General features: G+C 47.1%; 1 protein-coding gene across 2 annotated transcripts; it reads left to right on the forward strand.

The window, feature by feature from the left end:
* Positions 1–206: 206 nt before the first annotated feature.
* On the forward strand, positions 207–8,584 carry POLR2H (RNA polymerase II, I and III subunit H). Of its 2 annotated transcripts, none has more exons than XM_066603440.1 (6): positions 207–265; positions 5,903–5,988; positions 7,441–7,524; positions 7,894–7,987; positions 8,075–8,158; positions 8,257–8,584. In XM_066603440.1, the coding sequence occupies exons 2-6, from the start codon at positions 5,916–5,918 to the stop codon at positions 8,372–8,374; spliced, it is 453 nt and encodes a 150-aa protein (XP_066459537.1). In that variant the 5' UTR covers positions 207–265; positions 5,903–5,915; the 3' UTR covers positions 8,375–8,584. The 2 variants fall into 2 exon arrangements, with proteins under 2 accessions (XP_066459537.1, XP_066459546.1); XM_066603449.1 differs by having other exon boundaries at positions 208–272.
* The last annotated feature ends 1,936 nt before the right edge of the window (positions 8,585–10,520 follow it).

Below are 10,520 nucleotides of genomic sequence, written 5' to 3' on the forward strand. Positions count from 1 at the left end.
TGAGCGGTTACTGATAGCAACCAATTAGTCTCCGTCTCGGCTGTGCACACATGGAGCCGCTATGTCCTCTGGATGGAGACCGTGCTGCACTCCCATCTGACATGTAGTCCCCCCTATTATACAGGTGCCAGGCCTGTTACGCTCGCCTGCGGGATTCTCCCGTTCCCATGACAACGGGTGCTGTGTAGCAGAGCGGAAGTGACGCTGCCCGGATCCGGAAGTGCCTGTGCAGCACGTGGACGCGGCTCCGGAGAAGTATCTTACGGTTTGTAGTAAGAAACACACACCCAGAATTTGCAGGGTTGGCGGGTGTCACATGTTTCGGGCGTCCATCCACAGACGCTGTCCGCTGTGTGTGTGTTCGGGCGGGGGTGTAGAGACGTGTGAGGTAACCGCCGGCTGTGCGCGCCTGCTGGATGCAGGAGAGGGGCCCACGCCCGGGGTCAGTGGGGGCTCCGCTCCTGCTGTATCCTCCCTCCCTGTGCGGCTCATCTGCTTCCCCTGAACTTAACCCTTTTCTGACTAGTGCTGTGGCCTCCCCACAAGCAGCAGAGGCGGCTCACACTAGGGGGCCATGAGCCCCGTACACTGCCCTCTAGGGCAGGGAGGTGTTTATACCCGGGCTGTCATCCCTGGAGGTCTGCGTGCGGACCGTGTCACCGGACTATCCGATGCACACACGCTGCCTCTGCTGACATGGGCAGACAGGTGGGTATAAGAAGGGCCTCCTGCCCCCCTGGGAAGTGTCCTGGGCATTATCACTTTACGTGCTCCTAGCGGGTGGTGGGTTCCCTTTAACAAGTAACCCCACAGCCCTCCTGCGTGGCAGTGAGTGGTGTGTAAGGAGGTAGGTACGGCGTGTAGACCCTCTGGATGGCCATTACTTCAGGTGTGTTTACACGGTAGAATCTTTAAAAAAAAAAAATCGCTTTATTCTTTGAATCTGAGCGACAATCCTCCGGTGTAAACAGCGAGCGAGGAGCAATTAATTTAGTCGCTTATCGTTTATTTCATGCAAGCATGAAAGTCGTCGGCTCGTTCACTAATATCCTCCGGTTTATATACTGTCACAGTAAATGCGGAGACTTGAGCGGGGGCGATTTGCGTATAAACAAGCTGCAGGAGTGAACGCTGACATTGTTCGCTCGTGCAAACACTAAATTGCTCCATCTAAAAGCACTGCTTGGACTTGTAGCCCCACACGTACTATGCTGGCACAAGTATTGGGACACCCACCAATCCTGCACTAATTAAGTATTGTATGCGCTCTCTTCCACTTAATCCGCACTCTGAGTGCTGGATTTCATTTTCCTTTGCATCCGCTGCTTTTTTTGACGGCAGCATCCACCGTCCTTGGGTTATTCCTCTTGTGCTCTCCTTCTGGGATGTCAGATGGCAGTGACACAGGGTTTGATATGTGCTTTTCTGGACCACAGATGTGCTGGGCCCCCCACACCAGGTGAGTCCCCTCCGGTTACCTACCCTATGGTAATACTGTGGTACGGCTCTGTGTCTCTACCACCACGACTGAGCACTGTGTCATACAGCACACACTGCTGAGGCTTGGATTGAGGAGCAGAACTTCTGCAGGCTCCATTGTCCAGCCCAAAGTCCGAGCATCTTTGGGATGAACTAGAACGCCGTACCCGTGCACAACCAACATGCCCATTCCCTACGTCACTATCTGAAGCCCTCCTGGAGGAATGGAGGCAAATCCCTCCACGTATTTACTGGAATTTAGTGGAAGGCATGCCTTGAAGGGTTACTGCAGTCATTGGGGCCAAAGGTGGCCCAACACAGTATTGAAAAATGTGAATAAAAATCAAATTACATGTGTGTCCCAATGGTATTATTGTATCTTGACACCACCAGGAAGTTCTGGTGGAGACCAGTGACAGCTGAGTGATGCCCCCTCGACCTAATTGGCTGTAGATAAGGCTCCCCCAGCAGGTTCTGGCAGGCCACTATAATTGTCATGTCCTGCCTGCCGTCCCAGATAGAAGCTCTTTGCTGCTGCTGCTGTTGGTGTCCCAAGTGATCACTTTCGTTACTGATGTTGCTGTTTCTTGTCCGGCCCTTTGCCTCTGCTGCTGCTCGTGATCCCCGCTCGCAGGCCAGTATACTTATGCGGTCTTTGTCTCCCGGCCCCTCTGCAAGCCTCTTTGCAGTCCTTGTCTCCCGACCCCTCTCCAAGGCTCCCCGCTGCTGCTCCTATTTTTTTACCCGGCGGCTCTACTGTCCCACCTCCGCTCCTTCTAGCTGTCGGCGGTCCGGATCTTGATGGTAGGCAACAGACACAGCCGGAGGTCGCCACATCTCACTGCTCGTAGCCTCCGTGCAACTGGTCACGCAGTGTGGGAGAAGGCAGCCGAGAGAGCCGCCACTTCACACGTCAGCGCAGCTGAGTGCCGGTGGGGCCCACACACTGCTGAGACCCACAGCATTAGGGGAGGGCAGTATTGCAAGCGCTGCCAATGTGTATGGCTATTATTGTATTTTGAGCCACTACTTGCAGGACCTTGCGGCATTCACCCAATCGGGAGTTCCTGCATGCAAGCCCTGTCAAACTCCTCGCTTCCGGTGCCGTCAAGATACAATAATACCTGTCCCAATTAGGGCTGGGTGATTTATCAAATTCAATAAATTTGCCCCTCATGAGCCCCACTATTCTGTTTTTACACAGAATCATAAAGTTTTGTTTTACATGGCGTGCTGCACCGTGCTACGGGAAAGTGAGAACGTACAGCGTCCCTACAGTGCTGAGGACGCTGCCTCTCCTCGATCACTGGTCACTTCTGCTGGTTGGCTATCCGCTGGAGCCAATCCAGGTGGAAAGTGCCTTTACTTCCTGCCTAGCCCCAGAGAGCTGGCAAAGTCCCTCTTTACCACCAATGTGGCTACCACTGCAAAAGCAAACTGAAAGTGCCAAGGAGCGGGGATACAGACCAGTTTATGTGGAGGACAGGCGGGCGCCTACGCCAAGCTGGCAGCTGATACAGTATCCGGCTCCCCACACTCAAACCCTGTCAGCCAGTAGCGCTGTCTTATCTTAGGGATAAGTAACTTTGCGGGCGACTGCTGCATCTGCTCGGTACTTCTGTCAGTGCAAGAAGTGGACTGATGCGACAGACACCCTGCACATTGACCAGGCCTAGGTGACCCTTCACCAGCAGGTATGTGACCGATAGCAGGTAAGCCCTGGTGTAGCAGGTAAGCCCTGGTGTAACATAGAAGTACTGAACGCTTCACTAGTTCTCTATTGCATCAAGGCTTACCTGTCATCTGTCACATACCACGCTGGGGAGGGGTCACCTAGGACTGGTAAATGGGCCGGACAGCTGTCCAATCAGTTCATTTCTTAGAGCTGCCTGCACACGAATGGTCAGATTCCACATGCAGGAGCCCGCAGTGAATTCCAGTCCTGACCGTGGCCGGCAACCCCACATACCTGTATTTTTCTGTATTGTGGATTGCTGCGGTGGCTCACCGCCGGTCATGCGCAGTGCAGATTTATTATTTTGAAATCTGTCTTTCCTGCGATGATGCGGGTACTCGCGTCTTATCCGCAATGGCAACAGTGAATGGGCTGTGGGTCGGACTGCTTCCATTGACTTTAATGGTAGCTGTCCGTGCGGAATCCGCACAAAAATGGTACATGCTGCGTTTTTTGGGGGTTTTTTTCCTCCTCTTGTGGGAACTGCAATTTGTTTCCGCTAGTGTGTAGGAAAAAGTGATTTTTGCATAGCATGTACTGAATATTTTCTGCGGATCCTTGGTGCAGACTCCGACCACGTATTCCGCAGTGCAAATCCCTTAATGCACCACCGGCCTTAGGCCTCATGTCCACGGGGAAAATCAGATCCGCTGCGGATTTGTAACGCGGATTTGGGCTGCGGATGCAGTGTATTGTCTTTTATTTTACATGTGGGAGATCAATTGAGCTATGTGCTCTATGAGCTCCTGCATGCGTGATCTGCACTAAAATGGAGCATGTCCATTTTTTTCATGCTCCAGGAATTTTTTATCTACAGTTAGTCCCCGACTTGCGAAAAGGTTCCGTTCCGGGAGCCCGTTCGCAAGTCCGTTTTGTTCGCAAGTCGAACAAATGGTTGTATGGAGGGGATCGCAGGTGGATCCCGCTCCATACAACGTCGGGTGCTGGCTGTTCTTACAGCGGGCACCCGGCGGCAGCAGTTCCGACGAGCCACGGCGCTTGTCGGAACTGTTAACACTTTAAATACCGCTCTGACAGCGGTACTTAAAGTGTTAACAGTTCTGACGAGCGGCGCAGCTCGTCGGACCTGCTGCCGCCGGGTGCCCGCTGTAAGAAACAGCCTGCACCCGACGTTCAGGGGGCCCGTACAGCGTCCCACGATGAGATCGCGGGACGCTGTGTGGTTGCTAGGCAGCCGGGGACCTCCTAAAAGGCCCCAGGGATGCCTATGCAGAGTGCCTATCAAGCGCACGGCTTGATAGGCGCTCTGCATAGACAGCCCTAGGGCCTTTCAGAAGGCCCCCGGCTGCCTAGCAGCCGCGATCTGACCGGACAGGCTTCTATCAGGCTTGATAGAAGCCTGTCCGGTCCCTGCACAGTATGATGTAATGCCATAGCATTACATCATACTGTGCTGTACAGATAGTTCGTATCTAGCGAAATTCGTAAGTCGAATGTCCGCAAGTCGGGGACTATCTGTACCCGCGAGTGGTCAATGCATTCCTATGGGGCGCGGATCCGCATGCGGGAAAAACGCTGCGGATTTTAATTCTTATTTTCCCCGTGGACATGAGCCCTTAGGGTACGTTCAACGTAGCAGAATAGGGTGCAGATTTTGTTGTGGATCCGCAGAAGACTTCACTCAATCAATTGAAAAGCTGAAATCTGCTGCAGATACGCATCAAAAACTGCACCAAATGGTGTGCATCCAAACATGGGAGCGTAAAAAAAAAAAGTGCTTGAATTACTACTTTTTTGCACCTCCCAAAAACCCAATAAAAAAAAAAAAAAGTTAAATGTAAACCAAAATAGTACCACTGGAAACTACAAGTTGTCCCGCACAAAAACAAGACCTCAAGCAGCTCTATTGGTGGAAAAATTAAAATTGTTTGGATTGAAGGCTTAGTCAACCTTGAGCCGCCTACCTGAACCTTGCAGGGAATGAACCCGCAACCTTCAGGTCGTGAGCGAGAGCTTAGGACTGCATTCTGCTGCTTTAACACTCTGTGCCACATGAGGTCCTAATAGTCTCCACCGTTATGTGATTGCGTGGCTGTGCTATTCCATGCCTCTTTGTATTACAGTATATTAATTAGGAAGTGGGAAGGGCATCCTCTGGTTCCTTATCTGCTGACCAGAACGACAGGTGTGTGTCACTCCAGGCAATCTTTTGAGCGATAATCGCTGCGTGCATTTACGCGCTCTGAGACCGCCGTGTTCTCGGAGCACTGTCTTCTTCATACTCCTGTGTTCTCCAAGCGGGATACCAGCTGAAACAATAGTATCAGTGGTATCCCGCTGAGAACTCAGCGCGCGGTCCTGATAAAACTCATCGTTGACTTTCAGCTAGCTTGGGGTTCTGGTTTACTATTCCTGTATGGGAGCTGGAAAGGGGAATCCCCGGGCCGACCGCCTCTGTCTTATGACAGAATGAAACAGTGCCGAATGGATCCCATTGACTATAATGGGTTTCGTTTGCCTTCCGCTCAGCTGTTTAGCGTTAGCCAGAAGAAGTAGCGCTGGATACAGCCCTATTTCGCGGTGTATCTGCGACAGAACCTCCAACGCAGATGTGATACTGTCCTTACTGACTGAAAGTTCTCACAGATTGTAACAGCTGGATACCAGAGGTACCTTTATATGGGAAGATTGTCCTCAACTGATGTATTTTATCTTCCTTACTTCTAGAATACGATAAAATATGGCTGGAATCCTCTTTGAAGATATCTTTGATGTGAAGGATATCGATCCTGAAGGACGAAAGTTTGATCGAGGTAAATATTACCCGGGGTATGTCTTTGGTTTAAAGGGTTTCCCCTCTAACGATATTTATCCCATATCCTCAGGATAGGGAATACATTCCTGATCACTGTGGGGTCTCATGCATTGGACTCCCAACAATCCTGACATTTGCGTACCCTAAGTTCCCCATATGAATGGAGTTGTGATATGTAATGCTCCTTTTTTTTGGGATGAAGGGAGATCCATGTTCTATCTAGGGCCCCATTCACACAAGCATACGAGTATTTGCTTGCGCCTGAGTGCTGCATATTTGCAGAATGAACAATGCTTTTTTGCACGTGCCTCGGTGTATTTTACTGTACTTTTTGCACCTGCAAGACATGTTCATTTTCACGTGGCAAAAATTTCCCACCGATTGAAATGGCTAATTAGTCTTGAGTTCCAGATGCTTTTCCATGTGCAATTCTGCAGTGTTTCATGCATATCCAAGCGAAATTTGTGGGCTTTGCATATCTCCTTTGACTTTTATAGGGATGCAAAATCACAGCAATTTCACATCTGTGTTTTGTGCGATATTGCTGCGTTTTTCTTTCAGCAATATCGCGATTGTGTCGCTACAAAGTCGCATGACTTTGTAGCACCACTTATGAGGATTTTTGGGGTCTGGGCTTGAAATATAAGCCCTACCTTGAAAATAATTCCTAGCTACCTTTTAAAAACGCAAAAACAAATATATCACTTAAGAGGCGCTCTCCGACTCCGGCACACGTCTCCCGAAGCTCCCTGCACTTGATTGAAGTTCGATGGCATGGTTTCCTGGTCAGGATTTTGAAAAACCCCATCCATCTTCAGGAAGCTCTGCTTCTGATTGGCTGAGCGCCGTAGCACTCAGCCAGTCATAGCCAGCGCTCGATGAACCAATCACAGCCATGCTAGTCTTTATTTATCCAATTTTTGAGAACATTTAGCATTTCAGATTAACAAGTAAACAGAGTATTAGTATCTGGTGGTGTTGTGCCAGCAGTACAACATGCTGAAGAGCCTTAGTGTCTGTAGCAGTCTCCCCGACAGAGCGAGCAGAGGGTCGTCAATGGCACAGTAGAAATCCTGAGATGAAGAAGGGGAGCTACGTAACTTTACGGCCTGAGCTACATAACTTTACAGCTGAGTTGTTGCTGATTTCTGAATGACTTCCATTACTTTATATTGCTCAACTGTCGTGTGTGATTGCCACCTCCTAACTACGATTAAGGGCGCTGGATGATGCCAGAAACACGTCAATGAGTTTTTGGAGCCAGTTTTTTGTTGCTTGGCTGGTGTTTTTCCCTTTTTTTCTGTTCTTTTTTTGTATTGTTACACTCAAGTACTGACTGTGAAATTATGCAACCCATTCTAATTGTTCGAGTATGTGGCAGGTACTTGAACTTTTTCCAACATATATTTAATCGTTTTTTTTTGTTTTGTTTTGTTTTTTTTCCACGCAGTTTCAAGGTTACATTGTGAAAGTGAATCCTTTAAGATGGACCTGATTCTTGATGTGAACATACAGGTTTATCCTGTGGATCTAGGCAAGTTTGGGGTATTTTCTCTACTGAAAGTGAATTGTATATTATGGAATTATATATACACCAGTTATGGGGTGGAAAAAAATAACTTTCCCTGCAGCAGACTATTGCTGCTATAGTCCCAAAATGGACAAAACTTATGTTTTCTTTGGTTGCTGGCCAGTAATATCCCGTGAAGACCCTTCTGTTATAAATGTGATCACCTAGCACCTGCTCTCCCGTTACCTGAATGCCTCTGTCTTACCCGAGCCATGCTTGTATTCTCTAATATACACACAAGTCTCCATCCTAAGCTATGCGTTCTGTTTGTAAATGGTACAGCCATCTATTTGTTAACATACTTAATGTATGCCTTGATTGACTTTTCTTTAGGTGATAAATTCCGTTTGGTTATCGCCAACACCCTGTATGAGGATGGAACACTAGACGACGGTGAATACAATCCCAATGATGACCGTCCTTCCAGGTGTCTAAATTTTGTAGCTGTAGAGACAACAAGGAGCCGCCAGAATATTTACATCCATGAAAACTGACCTATTCTTGTTTTCCCTAGAGCTGACCAATTTGAATATGTTATGTATGGTAAAGTGTATCGGATAGAAGGAGATGAAACCTCCACTGAAGCGGCCACTCGTCTGTAAGTGTTCATATCAACTCCCATTCTCTTCTCATCACCTCATTTTCTTATCCACAGTATAGTATACAATAATATGGTAAACGCGTTTTCTTTTATAGGTCTGCATATGTATCGTATGGTGGTTTATTAATGAGGCTACAAGGAGATGCCAATAATCTACATGGGTTTGAGGTCGATTCCCGCATTTACCTTATGATGAAGAAACTAGCCTTCTGAACTGGAACCATGAGGAGATGTGTGTTACTGTGCACTACTGTGCTTTCCGATGAACTCTACAATCTGGATTGAGCCCCATAAGCAATTTATCCACCATGTACATGTTATGTTTGTATTAAATTAAAATATATTTTTTTAACGTTTTATGACAGAAGACTAGTAGGCAATAGTTCGTTTTAACTTCAATAAAGCCTGACGTTTTACACACAACCACCTTGCCATCAGGATCTTGGACTATGGGCCACCTTGATTCTTGGGTACACTGGGCCATGAATGGTCAGACCTCCACATATCACTCTTTGACATGTATAGTATAAATAATGTTGCATTTGTAAATTAAAATGCTATTTTTATTACATATTAAGGTTAAATCTCAAGTGCATTCAGTTCATCCCTTTTCAATTCCTTTATAAATCATCATTTGAGTGAATTAAATGATTAATTTTTTTATTTTTAAAGGGCCACTTCAGCGAAAACAAGCTACAGGAAGTATACAGTCAGGAGGATGAGTTGTGATCTACTATGTTATAACTGTGACAGGAGCTGCTTGCTCACCATCAAAACTGTGATAGAAATATCTGCCCACTCTTCTCTAAGCAGTTTCTCTGGTAGGGTCCATGTAATAGCATCACACTGACCAAGAAACTGACTAGAAACTGAACACATAACCCCAAGTAGATCTGAGCTAGCCAGAATTTGACCACCTGAGGAAGAGGACAGGAGTTTGATAAAAAAAGAATAACTAAGCAAGGTAGTACTAGCGGACAGATTAGTTGAAATTAAATTCACCACAGTGGCACTTTTAAACATTTCTATGTCTTTTTGACACTGACACAAGATTGCCTCCAATATGTGGTGAACCTGCAACATTCTTGTCTCTATTGGAAGAAAATTTGTCCACAATCCAAAAAAAATCTATTTTCCTGCTATTGGGCTACATTAAATTTGCATCGTGGCCTTAGAGAGAATGACAGATGACCTTGTGTTGCAGTATAGCCCAAGCCTTAGAGCTCTATGGGACGTGTAACTGCGCTTGTAAAACGCAGACAGAGGGAAAGGGGGTTCCCTCTCACACCCATTGGACTCCTGTGATGTCAGTGTGGGGTTGCTATGGCACCCGTAAACTTAAATATGGCATCAGGGTCTGCCAGCTACTTTTTGACCTTTGAGACTCTACCTCTGGCTGAGTTTCATAGACTTTGTAATACATTGTGGAAAAAAAACCTTTACACAGCACTATTGACAAAAAAAGACAAATATTAGAGTTCTTTTGAATGCTTCGATTAGAAAAATATATTTATTTTTACACCTACATTATTAAGTGTGAAAAAGTTGCAAAAAACTGATATCAATTTGGTATTGCCCTAATCGTACTGGCCTACAGAATTAATTTAAGCTATTTATATTTCACTGTGAATGCCATTAAAGATAAAAACATCACTGAATTACAGCTTTTGTTAATCTTGCCTTTAGAAAAAAAAATGGAATAAAAAGCAGTCAAAATTTCATATGCTCCCTAAAAATTGGATAAATGAACGAGTTCATCCCACAAAAAACAAGCCTTTATAGAGCTCAGTTGATATACAAATGTTATGACTCTTGGAATGCTGCCACACAAAAGCACATCTTTAAAAAAAAAAAAAAACTGAAAAAAACCCGGCAAGCTCTCATGGCTACATTGACAGCAAACAAAGTTATGGCTCTAGGAATGTGACAATGAAAAAAACTGATACATTTGTTGGTCATTAAGGTGCAAACGGCCGGTGGTATTGTACCTTGGTGTTGACAAGGTTAAGTCTGCTTGACAGCCAGTTGACGCCCCTGTGCGTCTAATTGGCTGAACGGCTAGGTCTTCGTCCTGGCAGTCACTAATACGGTGTCCCTTCTGGCAGTGAATGGGGAATGGAGCTGTCAGCACGGATATCGGGAGATGCGGCACCAGGTGACACCCGGCACACAGTGGGTGACAGCTGCCCTGCAGAGAATAGAGTGAGTGGGAGACAGAGCTGTCAGCGGCAAGCCGGTGGCCAGCACAGAGCAGGGAGGAGCCACAGCGGAACCGACACGCCAGCCGGCACGGAGCAGTGACCTGCACAGTGGCTAAGACGCTGCGGGACGGAGCAGAGACTGCAGGCCAGAAAGGGAA

This window comes from Eleutherodactylus coqui, chromosome 1, assembly GCF_035609145.1.
Source record: "Eleutherodactylus coqui strain aEleCoq1 chromosome 1, aEleCoq1.hap1, whole genome shotgun sequence".
Taxonomy (NCBI): Eukaryota; Metazoa; Chordata; class Amphibia; order Anura; family Eleutherodactylidae; genus Eleutherodactylus; species Eleutherodactylus coqui.